The sequence below is a fragment of the Mesoplodon densirostris genome, chromosome 5 (genome assembly GCF_025265405.1).
Source record: "Mesoplodon densirostris isolate mMesDen1 chromosome 5, mMesDen1 primary haplotype, whole genome shotgun sequence".
NCBI classification, from domain to species: domain Eukaryota; kingdom Metazoa; phylum Chordata; class Mammalia; order Artiodactyla; family Ziphiidae; genus Mesoplodon; species Mesoplodon densirostris.
In genome coordinates this window covers 67,771,845-67,788,432 of record NC_082665.1, presented here as the reverse complement: position 1 = coordinate 67,788,432, position 16,588 = coordinate 67,771,845, and the positions used below count along the sequence as shown (strand labels likewise).

General features: G+C 32.1%; 1 protein-coding gene across 3 annotated transcripts in view; it reads right to left on the bottom strand.

Annotated features, from left to right (window-relative positions):
- The window catches only part of STXBP5L (syntaxin binding protein 5L), a 386,525-nt gene that overhangs the window by 249,153 nt on the left and 120,784 nt on the right, over positions 1–16,588 (bottom strand). For all 3 annotated transcript variants that reach the window (XM_060099916.1, XM_060099917.1, XM_060099918.1), the window contains exons 5-6: positions 8,382–8,516; positions 2,138–2,201 (exon numbers count right to left, since the gene is read on the bottom strand). In XM_060099916.1, coding sequence (XP_059955899.1) covers positions 2,138–2,201; positions 8,382–8,516 — 199 coding nt within the window. The remainder of the gene's footprint in view (positions 1–2,137; positions 2,202–8,381; positions 8,517–16,588) is intronic.

Genomic DNA, 16,588 nt, shown 5'->3' with positions numbered 1-16,588 from the left:
CAAAAAGTCCGTAAATAGGGCTTCCCTGGTGGCACAGTGGTTAAGAATCTGCCTGCCAATGCAGGGGATGCGGGTTTGAGCCCTGGTCCAGGAAGATCCTACATGCAGCAGAGCAACTAAGCCCGTGTGCCACAACTACTGAGCCTGTGCTCTAGAGCCCATGAGCCACAACTACTGAGCCCATGAGCCACAACTACTGAAGTCCATCGCCTAGAGCCCGTGCCCCGCAACAAGAGAAGTCACCACAGTGAGAAGCCCACGCACTGCAATCAACAGTAGGCCCTGCTCTTCACGACTAGAGAAAGCCCACGCACAGCAATGAAGACCCAAAGCAGCCAAAAATAAATAAATAATAAATTAAATAAATTTTTTTAAAGCTATTAAAAAAAAAGTCCATAAATAACAAATGTTGGAGAGGAGGTGGAAAAAATGGAACTCTTGTACATTGTTGGTGGGAATGTAAATTGGTGTAGCCACTATGGAGAACAGTAAGGAGGTTTCTCAAAAAACTAAAACTGGGCTTCCCTGGTGGCGCAGTGGTTGAGAGTCCGCCTGCCGATGCAGGGGACACGGGTTCGTGCCCCGGTCCGGGAGGATCCCACATGCCGTGGAGTGGCTGGGCCCCTGAGCCATGGCAGCTGAGCCTGTGCGTCCGGAGCCTGTGCTCCACAATGGGAGAGGCCACAGCAGTGAGAGGCCTGCGTACCACAAAAAAAAAAAAAAAAAAAAAAAACTAAAACTACAACAACCATATGATCCAGCAATTCCACTCCTGCGTATATATCTTAAGAAAATGAAAACACTAACTCAAAAAAATACATGTACCCCAATCTTCATAGCAGCATTATTTACAATAGCTAAGATATGGAAGCAACCCAAGTGCCCATGAACAGATGAACAGATAAAAATGATGTGGTATATATACATATATGCACAATGAAATATTATTCAGCCATAAAAAGGAATGAAATCCTGCCATTTGCACCAACATGGATAGACCTAGAGAATATTATGCTTAGTGAAATTATTCAAACAAACACAAAAATATATATCACTTATATTTGGAATCTAAAAAATAATACAAATGAGTGTGTATAGCAAAACAGAAACAGATTCACAGATACAGAGAATAAACCAGTGATTACCAGATGGGAGCGGGAAGAGCAGAGGGGCAAGTTAGGGGTATGGGATTAAGAGATACAAACTGCTATGTATAAAATAGATAAGCAACAGGGATATATTGTATAGCACAGGGAATTAGAGCCATTATCTTTCAATAACTTTGAATGGAGTATAATCTGTAAACATACTTAATCACTATGTTGTACACCTGAAACTAATATAATAATGTAAATCAACTATACTTCAATTAAAAGAGTAAATTCTAATGACACCTGATTGGAATTACACTGTATTTATGAATCAGTTTGAAGAAATTCAATGTTCTTTCTCTCACCATCAGGGGACTTGTCTTTCAGGTTCAATATTTATTAGGCTAATTCAGTTTCTATCATTTAAAAATAAAGAACCAAACCTATAGTAAATAATTTATTTAGGTGTTTTATATAGTACTTAGCAAAAATTATATACTTGAAGAGATAATATTTATAATGAAAGGGACACCCTAGAGATTTTCACGTTATCAACTTTGTTTCTCATAATTAAAGGAAAATTATGAATAATCAAAATAAGTATTATTTCTGTAATCTTAGAACACTTTCTATATTATTACCTATTTATAAAATTAAGATTAGCTAATTTATGATTATTTAATATTGGTCATTTATCATTACCATTACTGAATATCAGGGGCCAATCATTAATGATATTGACAATATTTTTAACTTCAGGCATTGAATATTTGAAAATTAAAGTTGTTCTACGTGTTACATGCTTTCCTCAAAATTCTAGAATTAAATATCAACTTTAAGTGAAACTAAAGACTCAATTTGGGACCATTATTAGTGTAAATAATATGTTCATTCATTTATTTGCTCATTCATTCATTCAACATATTTTAATTTTAGATTACACTGAATGCACTGTGCTAGATATTAGGTATAAAATAATAGTAAGAAACACCTTTATTCAAAAATAAGGAAAATAAATTCAAGAATAGTGGTATTGTAATACTCACTTTCCCTTCATCTCTTGGGCTATCACTTAAATGTACAACTGGACCTGGATGAGTCTTTGTGGATCTGTTAAATCAATTCAAAAGAGTAATTAAAAAAAAAACAAACATTAAAACACCTTACCGTTAGAGACTGAAACAAAGAAATTAAGATTATACTGGAATACACTCCCAATATTCTGGAGTTTAGCTTAGACTGATTTGAGTCTTTGGTTGTTTTTCTTTAAAACTACTTTTCTTTCTCCTACTAACTCTATTAAAGTAGGTCTATTTTTAAAAAACCAGGTTTAAGAACACAGATCCACATAACAATGGGATTCTTTATTATCTTATATGCTTATATGTTTGTTGCCAGATCTGGTTCTCTGAAAATTTGAGAATGAAGTTTTACTTATACAGCCACAAGGCTGATGCTGCAAACCTGTTTCAACCAAACTGAAAATTACATACCAAATTTAAAATTTCCTTTGAAAAGAAATCTCTGATTTTGCTTCTAAAGGAAAGTACAGTGACTCCTTTTACTTACAAATAGACTCTTTCTAGTGATAGCCATCTTACAGAAAACTGAGCAACTAGGGAAACCTAGTTCACTGGTTCTGTCTCATTTATCTGGTTAACTAGGGTAATCAATAATAGTGTAAGAGCGTATTGTTAAAGGGATCTTTGCGCTGTTAATCTGACTTTAAATTTATTCTATTCTAATATCTGGCATGTTTCTTTTATATTTCCTACTTTAACTGATGTCACCATTGAGTATGAATATGTCATGGTTAAATATGACATGAACGGATATGATATAGATTTATTATTGCTCATTTTTCCAAATCCTTTCTTCAATGACCTAATTGTGACAGATTAACCCTAGTATAAGTATATTGACATATTTATAATTTACTTCTTAAGCACACATGAAAATAATCAAATATTCTGCATAAAACAATAATGAAGACTTAAATTTTAGAAACTCTTTGGACTCAGACAAAAGTGACAAATTAAGTAACTCCAGGTTCCCTAGATACTGACTCCCTAGAGTAACTCAGAAAAATAAAGACATATTTTTTAGATATTTTGTTAGTAGCTTTATCCTAAATTTTCTCACTGAAAAATGGAGTTGATAGCAGTGTACCTACTGAATAATTGTGAGGGTTAAAATATACATATAGCATCTAACATAATGCCAAAACATAGTACTCAATAAATAGTATGTATTATGATTGTTGTAAATCATTAGAATAATTAGAAATTACAGTTACTATTTGCATTCTAGGATATGTGTGGGAAGAAAAGGCTTCATATAACGTTTACAGGGTTTTTTGCACTTCTTTTATGTTTATATGTAATATATTATTCACATATAAATGCAGTGCTTTATTACAGTATAAATGCCTCTGATAAAAGACAATGTCCTTCAATTATCTTTTGGTAACTAATAGTATCCAACAAACTAAAAACCCTATCTGTCTTTTGGGTTTGATTGGAACAACAAATACTCAAAGTGTACTCCATGATAAACTAGTGAATATATATAAGTTGTTTCACATAAAGACTGTCCCATATCAAAAAAAAAAGTTTGGGAAACCTTGAATTAAAATATTTTTATTTAATAATATTAAAGTTCTTTTACAGAACTTCTTAGAGCCATAAAATGCAAATCACCATTGCAAATCTTCAACATTTTCCAAAATTTTGGTCCACAGAATCCTTTAGCATTGATCCTCTACTGAGGGAATCACTGAAATACACTTTGAGAAACACTAGTTCGACCATATGAAAGACTCTTCCATTTAGCTTATGACTCTATAAAACACTCAAGTTCAGGAAAAAAATCTACAATTAATCTTCAGTTATTTGTAATAACTTTTTCAGACTATAGAAGAGACTTCTTTTTAATTGTAAAAAAAAACAACCCTGAAACTCAGAAGATAACAAAAGTTAAGAGGAAAAATCTCTCATATTATTTCACTGCCTAGATATGACTGTTAACATTTTGATATTTTTTCTGATTTTTTCCCTAACATTAAATTTCCGAAAACTACCAAGCATTACTTGCAAAATTTACGGCCATTAGAAATTGACTTTAAAAAGCAACTGTGTACTCTGGATTCTATAAATCCCATAAAAATTACTTTAGATAGAATTATCAATGAAATTAAATTCATGGGATAGTCATCTAAACAATTTTTCTAATGTCCCTATTTATTTCTCTCCCTCACATTCACCAGAATGGCTTCTCGATAGTTTTCTTTGTGGACTTTCTCTTCCCTTATCTTAAATAGTGGTATTCCTTTGTATCTTGTCCTAGACTGCAATGTATTCCCATATTATACATGGTCATGAATTCAAGAGCCCACAGGAGCCAGGCAGGTATTGCAAATGAGTTCAACGGGCTGAATAAGAACTGTGCCAAACTGGATAGCACATTACCCACCTACAAAAGGAAAGTCGTTAGTTCCTGTTGATTACTGACTTCCATGCAAGAATACTGGACTGGGATTGTTTCATCAGGAATTTTTTTCATGAAAAGCTGGAAATCCAAATTTTTATCTCTACTCTACCAGTTCTTAAATATTGGAAACTAATAAATTCAGAATATATTTAAATACTCTGATGGGCAAACAAAGCATATCTGTGAGTCAGAATTGGTTCACTGTCTACAAGTTTGCTAACTTATTTATATACACTTTTCATGCACAATCTCAAATATTCTTATAGTTTCAATGACCATGTAAATTCTGATCTCATTAGGTTCAGATCTATATATCCCACATCCTACCATTCTCCCATACCAATTCCATTTGAATAACTTAAAAACACATACAACTCAACCTACCTAAAATTGAACTCATTATTTTACTTCCAACCTACTCAATCTCCTGCATTCTTTCACTAAATGGCACCCTTATCAACACAGTTACTCAGGCCAAACACTTCGGGTCACTCTTAATTCTTAATATATTATTCTTACATCTTCCCACAATACCTAAGTATTGCCTCTTCTATCTTCTAACTATTTCTTTAATATGTCAGCTTATCTTCACTTCTAAATCCACCCTAATTTTTACCAAGAATACAGTCTTTTCTCTTTTCAATGATTTCTCCATACCTGCATTCAGAATGGACTTCCTAAATGCAAATTTGGTTAAGTCAATTCTTTGCTTAAAACTCTTCAAAATCTAGCTCCCGACCTTAGATAAAGTCTAAATGCTCAAACTGGCTTACAAGCCTTTCATACTATATATTTTTATTATCTTCTCAACCTTATCTCTTGCCATCCTTTCCCCCAGCCTTTCCAACCAACTAAACTACTTTAAATTTCTGTGCATGCAACAAAAACTCTCACATTCTATCCTTTAAAACTTCTGTTCCCTCTTCCTGGAAGCCCTCTCCTCCAATTCTCCACTCACCTAACTGAAACTCATCCTTCAGATCTCATGGATGTAACTTCCTTCACAGATACTTCTCTGAGACTTCATGGCTATATTAGGTATCCTTCTTATAGAAGTTTCACTTTATATTTCCAATATATTGTAATTGCCTTTTTACTTAATCTCACCTTTATTACACTGGAATCCCGAGAGGAGAGAAACCATGTCTTCCCAGTTTATACTTGTTTCCAGGAGCTAGCATATCATAGTGCTCAATAAATATATTTGAAGACTGTATGCCTTACATCTATGATTTAGTTCTAAATTTCATGCTCAAATTTTTAATCACATGTAGAAAAAAATGGTTATTTTTTTTCTTTTAAAGCTAGGGCTGTCCTTCAGAAACAGCTATTTCTGTGCTATATAACCTGGAACATATTTTCCCATATAAAATTTTTTAATGTCAGGTTTGCTCTATACTACTATTTTATAAGGTATTCTACAAACATTACCGTTTCGACAAACATCACAAAAATGGCTTCCAGTTTCCAAATAACCAGTATACACATTATGGGAACACAAACTATTTATAATTATGGGAATTGCCTACAATTACAATTAGGAGACTCCACTAAAAATACAAACAAGCTAAAAAAATAACAAACATTGAATGAAAAGTATTTCAAGTAAGAACTTAAAATAGAAATAATCTCATATAGCTCAAAGATAATTCTGCATTTCTCACACTTAACACATGTACTGTTTAAATTTCTAATTATAAAATGATTCTTCTTAATTAAATATGTATTTTATTATTGTCCCATACCCTTAACACATATCAATAAGTGGCATGCATTTTTTAATGTATCTCAAGAGGTAGAGAGCAATTAAAAGACTGACTGCTCAGGGAGACTGGAAGTTGGCATTTAAAATTATATCTAATCACAGTGGGACTATAATTTCATGGAAAAGACTTTTGGAAATCTGGTCTAAATAAAGCAAGAAACAGTCAGGAGATAAGGTGGCTACTAATGATTTATTGAGGATATTTCAAAGTCATTTTCAGAGGCACGTACAACTCTATAAAACACCGGATTTATATAAATGGGAGATTCTATTCAGAATCGCATGCATAAGAACATATTAAAAAATAAAATGCCTTATTTTATTTCTTTAATTTCTCCTAATTTTACCCTCCTTTATAATATACATTTTAAAATCTTCATTAGTTCTGAAATCATAAAGTATGGACTATGTAAATGCATATAGGGTGTAAGTCATAGTTCAGGTAGTATTAATCTGAACTATGAAAAGGATTTGTTAAGCAAATGAATATAGAAACAACATTGCAAGTGTGGTGAAATATTTGATCTGTTTAAATAAAAAACTCTTCTTAATTACTTATCAGCATTGAACTGACCACAAATGATACACCTATTACTATCTGTACTAATATTAAATTTATATAAAATCTCTATATTTGATCTCTCAAGTTTACTTTATCAATATCCCAAAACAATATTATGAAAACAAATATTAAGTTCAGCCCTATTTAAGGCTTTTATAGAACTAAGATTATAGGGGGAAAAGCCTTTCCCAAATAGCTGAAAAAATAGATAACTTTTTGGGAGACACATAATTGTCTAACGGACAAATGTTTTTAAAAATATACACATAGAATATTAAAATATATATGAGCAAAATAGCTCATACCAATTATAATTATAAATGAAAGCTGTAAGTCAACAGCACTTGTATCTATTTATCATACTAATTTTCACTGTCATTAGTTATTTAGTAGCCACTCTGTGGAAAGCACCAAAATAAGCCAAATATGAAGAAAAAAAGAGCAATGAACAAAGGATTCTGCCCTGGAGCAGTTCTTAACCTAATGAGGAAGAGTTATCATTAATTAAAAAAACTCATTAGGACATAATACGAGAGGAATATTGTAATAAGAATATAACTAGTAACAACCTTCCCTATCAAGTAATATACATGTACATTGAAACATTGGGAATTGGGAATAGGGAATATTGGATTTATTTTAAAGACCACAGGTCAAGTTTCATGAAAATGGGCTGTTTTAATCAGAGTTTTAGAGAAAAATAATTATGTGATTTAGAATGTATATATATGTAAGAGAGAGAATGAGTCAACCTCAAGTCAAACGTACCTTAACACTCATTAAAGAAAAATTGTTTTTCCAATTAACACACTGACCAGGAGAATTGTCTCTGTATATGCTACAAAAGATGGCTTGGAATTCCATGAAGTTTCACATTTGAGGGATTTCACATTTCACATGTGTAGAAACGTAAATATCAGTGCCAAATGAAAGTGGTAATTGCCATCAGCCACATACCCAAAGAGCTGTATTCATCACAACATGAAAGATACTGATGAACTGATTCTTCTTGGAACTCAGAACAATATGTTAATGAGGCAACTGAAGAATAAGCTACCTGCATTTAAAAATATGTGAACTTATCATGATTATTTTTACATAAAGCTAAATGTGGTCATAATCCACTTGCCACTCCCACTGGAAGTGGCTATACTAAGGTTGACTATAAAGAAATGAGATGATTTTCATGTATAAGTTTTAGAATAAGCTTTAATATTTTATCATCAAATTTTGCATACATAATAAGCCTTAATTATTTACAGTATTTGGAAAGTCTAAAATTAGCATATATTAATACTACAATATCTATTTTTAAAAGCCTTTAGAGTTTTAAATTATTTTAGATGAACTTTTCACTCAAATTCATCATAAATTAGCTATTGATGTTTCAAATAACTCTGCAATTTGATATACATACTGCATAACCATAAGATATATTTAATCCAAATAAAGTGGTATTCAAGTTCAAACTTACAGTTCAATTGCCTTGTTCCACATGATAACATATCCAGAAAGAATGAAAGATTCAATATTTACAATATGTGTATTTCCTCTTTCTGTTCCAACATAGAGCCATTTACTCTGGAAAGGTAGATGACAGTAAGTAATTCTGAAAGAAAGAAAATTACAATTAAAATATCTAAATTTTATATCTGGTCAGCATTATATTTTCCTTATGCTTATAACACAGCAATACCTATATAAACAATAAAATTTACCATATACTCAGTAGCACTTAGTTATTAGTTAGAGTTTATAGGATAAATAACAATAGTATGTCATTAAAAATAATAATGACAAAACAACCATTATTATATAAGTGTCTAACATGGGCATTGATATATATTATTTCTAACTGAAAATAGCACTTCAAGACATATATATATTTCTGTTTCACAAGAATATTTGCTTTTATTTGCCTAGAACTGACAGCTAATAAGTGGCAAAACTAGGATTCAAATCCATTCCTGTTTGGTTGAAAAATTGTCATATTTCTACAATGCTACACTGTTTGCTTTTTTTCACTTGAAATAAAAATTAGGTATATATGAAACATAAATTTCAGAGGTCAGAGAGTCTGTAGCTTTGTCTACGTGAGGCAATGAATTATTTCCTTTTAATCTGATGTTTGGCATCTAAGTAGTATAAAGAAAACTTATAAGGTCAGAGATCCATTATACTATTCTCTTATTCTTTTTTTCTGCCTTCATCTTCACAATGGGCTTTCTGACCAATTCTGGAAAACTGTACCATAGCCAAAGCAACCATGACTCCTATATATGAAATTTGGGAATTTATCAGTCTTCTATCCACAGCATCATCACTTTTTCTAGTTGGGCCTACTTAGGCTCCTTAACCACTCTTAAAAAGACATAGGGGGATAAGTTCACAGTTATTCCTTATCAGAACTTGTTAGTAAATCATAATATTTCCTAGAATTTATTTAGAAAAGGAGCAGGTAAATTGTTAGCAGAGCAAAACAGAATTCTGACACCAAGCAGACACACAACTATGGAAAAAAAAAAGGAAAGTGAATGGTAAATTCCAAAAAGGATTCCATCTTGTACCTCTTTATATAAGAGTGAACATGCAGTATGTCAAATTGATATTTTCAATCTGGTTCACTGACTTTCTCTACACCAAACTTTATCTATTCAAAAGTATTCTGCTGAAGGCACCTTGCACACTACAATCCAAAAAACTAGAAGCCTTGTTATTACATACACATTTACAGAGTCAACTGACAATCTAATTGAAGTATAACATATATGACATTGGACAATTTTGATTAAAACCTAAAGTCTAGAATTGCTGTTGCCAAGAGATATTCAATAATGTTCCACAGAAAATAACTTGATAGTCATGTTTCTAGGCAATGAACAATCAATTTTCAATTCAATCCATGTAGAAAGAGGAAGCTCATTTTAAAAAGGACCTATGATCACCCTTTCTGAATACTGGGAGAGTAGAAAAAACACCAATCCCATTAAAGTAGACACAAATACAGGAGTTCAGGTAGAAAAGGAGCAAACTTAAATATTACATGGTCATTTATAAGGTTAAGAAGAAAAGTCTAAGAAATGCCAGGTTTCAGTAATGAGACCTGAAGCAAGCAGCAAAATTCCAATATAGACAGACTTTACAGTATGTACAAGAACAGTGGAATACATGAAGAAGATCCAAACAGAAATATAAATATTCCTTGAACCAACACTACTGTATTCCTCATTCTTACTGATAAGAAACTAGACCCTTTATGACAAAAGGGTTTCATCTTATGTCCAAAGTCTAACTGATGGGTCATGGTTAAACAATTAAGAGATTCCCAGAATTAATCTGAACCCAGTTTGAAAAGTAGAAAAATAAAACAATAAAAACACTAATTTGAAAAGATATATGCACCCCTATGTTCATTGCAGCATTACTGACAATAGCCAAGATACAGGAGCAATGTAAGTGTCTCAGTAGATGAATGGATAAAGAACATGTGGTATATACATGTACAATGGAATATTACTCAGCTATAAAATGGACGAAATCTTGCCATTTGTGACAACATGGATGGACTTTTGCTAAGTGAAATAAGTCAGACAGAAATACAACTATTATATGATTTCACTTATATGTGGTATCTAAAAAACAAAACAAATAAACATAACAAAACAGAAACAGAGTTATAGATACAGTGAACAAACAGGTGGTTGCCAGAGGGGAGGGAGATGGGAGGATGAGTGAAATAGGTGAAGAAAATTAAGAGGTACAAACTTCTAGTTACAAAACAAATGAGTCATAGGGATGAAAAGTATAGCATGGTAAATATAGTCAACAATGTAATATCTCTGTATGGTGACAGATGATACCTAAACTTATCGTGGTGATCATTATATATAGAAATATCAAATCACTATGTTGTGCACCTGGAACTAACATTGGGTTGTGGGTCAATTATATTTTTTCTTTTATTTAGTATCTATATGAAATTATGGATGTTCACTCTTCTTATTTTTATCATCACTTCATGATGTATGTAAGTCAAGTCATTATGCTGTATACCTTAAAGTTATACAGTGCCGTATGTCCATTTTATCTCAATAAAACTGCAAGGAAAAAAGAGAAACTGAAACCTAAGGACAACCACTCGCAAAAAGCCAGCTATGCTTTCCTAAATAAAGCAACTACTTAAGCTATAGCCAATCCAATAGTCCTTTGCTTTGCTTTCATGTCTTATCTAGAAAAGTCTTGCCCCTAGCTATCTGTGGAGCACTCTTAACCACTTCTGTTGGCACTGCCCAATTCAAATTGATTTTCGCTCAAATTAACTCTTAAAATTAAAAAAAAAGTAATGTAATTTACTTAAGATGATTGACATAGGTGAAGGAGAGGGCATGATTAAACTTGTGCTGTGTGTTTGATAACCATAATAAGTGACTAATCAATATCCTTATAGAACTTAATTTATTGTACTTAATAGCTACACTTTCATTTATAATGTATTTCTACCACCACCACCTGCAAGATGAAGGATTTTCTATTATATGTGGGCCTTGGAAAAATAATAGTGTTCCTATATCCATATTCACTCATTCTTTCGTAGTAAAACATCTAAGACATTGTCAGTCTTCCTTCCATTCATCCATTTATTCTAGCTTCACTGAGTAATTCTTTATAAAAAGTACTGTCCTTGATTACAACATACCTAATCTTTTTCCTTAAAAAAATATAACATCTAACAGGAGAGGTAAGACAAGTTGACAAGTAAGAAAAATAAAAGTAAAATGTGTTAATTGCTATAAAGAGTTCAAAGGAGGGAGGGATTAATTCAAGTAAGGGAAATCAAGGAAAGCTAAGGTAGAAAACTGTACGGTATTTTAATTGGGCCAAAGGACTCTGTAATTTGATATATTTGTTACATAAGCATATTAAATAAACAAAATACATGTTTCTCAAGCTTGAATAATATACAGATCTTTAAAAAAATTTTTGCTGATCCTCACTTTGACTTACTTTTATAACTTCTTTAACTTATATATAAAAATAAATTCCTCATACTTATGACTCATATATACAAAAAAACAAATTAAATACAAATGAAACTAAAACTAGAATTCAAATGACAATTAATTTACATGCATATGAATTTTTTTTTACAAAAATAAAACAATCTCACAATATGGATATGATTCTGACTCCACAGGTTCTTTTATGTCTATACTTACTCTGTCTCTCTTTCACCACTTACTCTATTTCTCTTTCACCACTTGCCTCTACTTGAATACCTTTGAATTCTGTTCCATAGTATACCATCACATAATTTTATAATCATTTGGCATGAATATATAATACACGTACATAGTCCACTTCGATTTTTTATTAACCCATAACAATTAAAATAATACTACTTGGTGCCAACACAACCACAAATGCAAATATAACTTCACATATTGAAATTGTATGGCAGTATTTTTCATAAGAGGGTTTATTCAAATCATTCAGAATATTTCCATTAGTCTGATTATAAATTACTGTGGATAATTCACAACCCCAAGACTATGCCCATAAATCCTATTTTGAGAAACACTGTCAATACACAAGCCAAAAATATACTGTAAAAAGGAAAATGGCTTAAAATTACAAAAATTATGCTGTATAAAATTTAGTGGAAAATTTCAGTTTGGAAACTTCCCCCCCCCACTAAGTTCTAACAGAGTTCAATTTTAATCTTGTTTTTTGTCTGGATTCCAGGTGAAACTTCTAGTACCGGGCATGATGACTCTGGCTCCAGTCCCTTCTATAATATTTATAATCATTCTTTACAACCTGGTTATACTCAGAATCAGGTATGTGATTCTGCATATTAAAAATACAAACCAGAGATGACGATTAAGTAGTTCTGGAGTAATATCTAGGACTACTGTTTTAAAACTCTTTCTGGGTGGTTTTGATACACAACCACAGTTAAGAACTACTAAATTATAACAACAACCTTAATTTTTTAGTATAGATAAGTATCTCATTAAAATGCATATCCCAGATTCTAGTCACACAAACTCTGACTCCTTGGACTTGGGATGGAACATATGACTGATATTTTAACAAATATTTTGCTATTCAAAATGAAGTCCATAGACCAGCAGCATGGATGTTACCTGGAAGCTTAGTAGAAATTCAGAATCTCAGGCCCAATCCCAGAATTAGAAATTGAATTTTATGAAGAACCCCCAGGTGAGTCACACACACATGAAAGTTTAGGAAGCCCTTCTCTAGGTGATTCTGATACAAATAATTCATGAACTACATTTTAAGAAATGTAGTTCTGTGGCTGAATGACTGCTGCTTACTTACTCTTCAAGTTTTAGGATAAGAACCTAAATTACTAACTTAGTAGTAGGGATAAAGCTATGTAGTAACCCCCAAACAGCTAATGGTGGTTATAATAATGATGATAAGGTGAAGCACAACAGCTAGGGAAAGGGACAGATAGCTACCCTAAGATTCCCTCAGCATCTTAAGTCAAAGGCTGATATTTAAGAGTTTTAGTGGAAAAAGTCAAATCATATAAAAAGCAAAAATAAGGAATTAAATTTTCTTTATGAAAAAGAACCTGATAATTTTAGACAACCTATACCTAGCTGAATTATAATACAAGAGATAAAATTAAATAGGTAGTGAAATTTTAGTTAAATTTCATTCATTTCTTAATGGGCTTTAATTAACCAAGAATTCAAGAAGCTGAAAAAACTTCATGAAATGAAAGAGCATGTGATGGCCATACAAGAAAAAGAATATTCTCAGAGAATAATTCCTATTTCATTCATTGTCTTAATGGGCTTTAATTAACCAAGGATTCAAGAAGCTGAAAAAATCCAAAAGGATAAACCCAAAGAAATAAAAGGATAAACGCAAAGAAGTAAACCCAAAGAAATAAAACCAAGACAGATCACAACCAAATATCTGAAAACTAAAAATGAAAAGAAAAAAATCTTGAAGGTGGCAAGAGAGCAACAACACTTTAACTACAGGGGGAAAATTCTGATGATAGCAGACTTCTCATCAGAAAACAGGGGGCCAAAAGGAAGTAGAACTTTACTCAAGGGCTTAAAGAAAAGAACTGTCAACCCAGAATTCTATACATGCCAAATATATTTCTGCTTTTATTAGATGAAGGAAAGCCAAGAATCTGTCACTAAAAGATCAACTCTAAGAGAATGGTTAAAGGAAGTTTACTAAACAAAAACGAATAATTTTTTTTAAAAAGGAATATTTGAGTATCAAGTGTGAATAAAAAACAAAAAGTAAAACTATGGGTAAATACAATATATTTTCCTTCTCATAATTTCCTAAATTATGTTTGACAGTTGAAGGAAAAATTATAACACAGTCTGATTTGGTTCTAAATATAGACAGGAAAATTTATTATAAATGAGGGAAATAAAAAAGAAAAGGTCTTTATACTTCATTCAAACTGGGAAAATGCAATAGCAAAAGACTGTGGTAAATTGTTTATATATAATGAAATGTCTACAGCAACCTCTAAAGAAGTGAAGTGATACAAAAAGACACTAAAAAATAAAGATAAATCAAAATGAAATTCTAATAAATGTTCAATTAAAAACAGGATGGCAAGAAAAAAAGTACCAAGTAGGTGAAAAATAGAGAGATCAAGCAGGCAACAAAAAATAAAATGAGATCTTAAGTCCTGAGATATCAATAATTACAGAAAATGTAAACACCAATTAAAATACACAGATTGACAGAGTGAATTTAAAAAACATAACCAAACTATACACTGTCTACAAGAAACTTACTTCAATTATATTGACATGGAAAAGCTGAAAGTAACAAGAAGGACAAGATATATCATGCAAACATTAATCAAAAGAAAGCAGAAGAGGTTATATTAATATCAGATAAAAAAGAGTTCAGATAAAAAAAGAGTTCAGATAACCAGAGACAGAGAAAGACATTATGTAAAGATAAACGGTCAGTCCACCAAGAAGACAGAGCAATCCCAAATGTGTATGCACCAAACAACAGGTTGCAAAATACATGAAGCCAAAACTGATAAAACTGAAAAGAAAAAAAGAGAGACTCCATGATGCTAGTAGATTTCAACACCTGTCTCTAGCAAATCAGTAAGGATACAGAAGAACTCAACACAACCATCAGCCAACAGAAACTAATCAACATTTATAGAATAATCTGCTAAACAACAACAAAATAGACATTCTTTCCTAGCAGCCATAAAACATATACTAAGACAGATGACATCCTGGGCTAAAAAACAAACCTCAGTAAATTTAAAATAATTCAGATCATATACAATGTGTTCTCTAAACACAATGGAATCAAACTAGAAATCAATAAAAGAAAGATAATAGGAGAAAAATCTCCAAATACTTAGAATTAAGCAACACACTTCTAATCCATGGGCCTAAGAAGTCATCACAAGGGAATTCAAAAAATACACTGAACTGAATGACACTGGAAATACAATAAATCAAAATATGTGGGAGCTTAAGACATTGATTTGAAACTTTTCCTAAAGCAATGCCAAAAGGGAATTTATAGCACTAAATACTTACATTAGAGAAAAGGAAAAGTTTCGAATCAATGTCTAAGTTCCCACCCTCAAGAACCTAGAGAAACAAGAGCAAAATAAATCCAAACCACGTAGACAAAAAAATAATAATAATAAAGAGCAGAAATTAATGAAATTGAAAACAGTAAAGCAATGGAAATAATCAATGAAATAAAAAGCAGTTTCCTTGAAAAGTTCAATAAAGCTGAAAAATCTCCAGCAAAACTGACAAGAAAAAAAAGACAGGAAAGACCATTTAGCAATATTAGGAATTAAAAAGGAATATCACTACAGATCATGCAAACTTAAATATGACAGTAACAACTTTACACAAGTATTTCTGACAACTTATGAAATGAACTAATTCCTCAAAAAGCACAAATTAGAGCAATTCCCCAAATCTGAAGTAGATTGAATAGTTCTATAATTAGTAAGAAAATTTAATTAGCAATTTTAAAATTTCCAGAAAAGAAATCTTCATGGGGCTTCCCTGATGGCGCAGTGGTTGAGAATCCACCTGCTGATGCAGGGGACACGGGTTGGTGCCCCGGTCCAGGAGGATCCCACATGCCACGGAGCGGCTGGGCCCGTGAGCCATGGCCGCTGGGCCTGCGCACCCAGAGCCTGTGCTCCGCAATGGAGAGGGCACAACAGTGAGAGGCCTGCGTACCACAAAAAAAAAAAAAAGAACTCTTCAGGCCCATTTGGCTTCACAAGAGAATTCTATCTAATATTTAAAGAAAAATTATCACCAATTCTAACAATCTCTTCCAGAAAATACAAGAGGGAAAACTTCCCAATTCATTCTATAAAGATAGGATTACCTGAGAGCGAAATCAGATAAAGACAATACAATAAAGAAACCCACAAAGTGTATACCCTAAAAATATATAACTTTTACTTGTCATTTTAACTCAATAAAGCTGGGAGGGGGAGAAAAGTATGCACCAATACTCCTCATGAATACTGATGTAAAAATCCTTAACAAAATATTAGCAAATAGAATTCAGCAATATATAAAAAGACCAAGAGAGGCTTATTCCAGGAATGCAAGGCTAGCTCAATATTTGGAAATCAGTCAATGTAATTCACCATAGTAACAG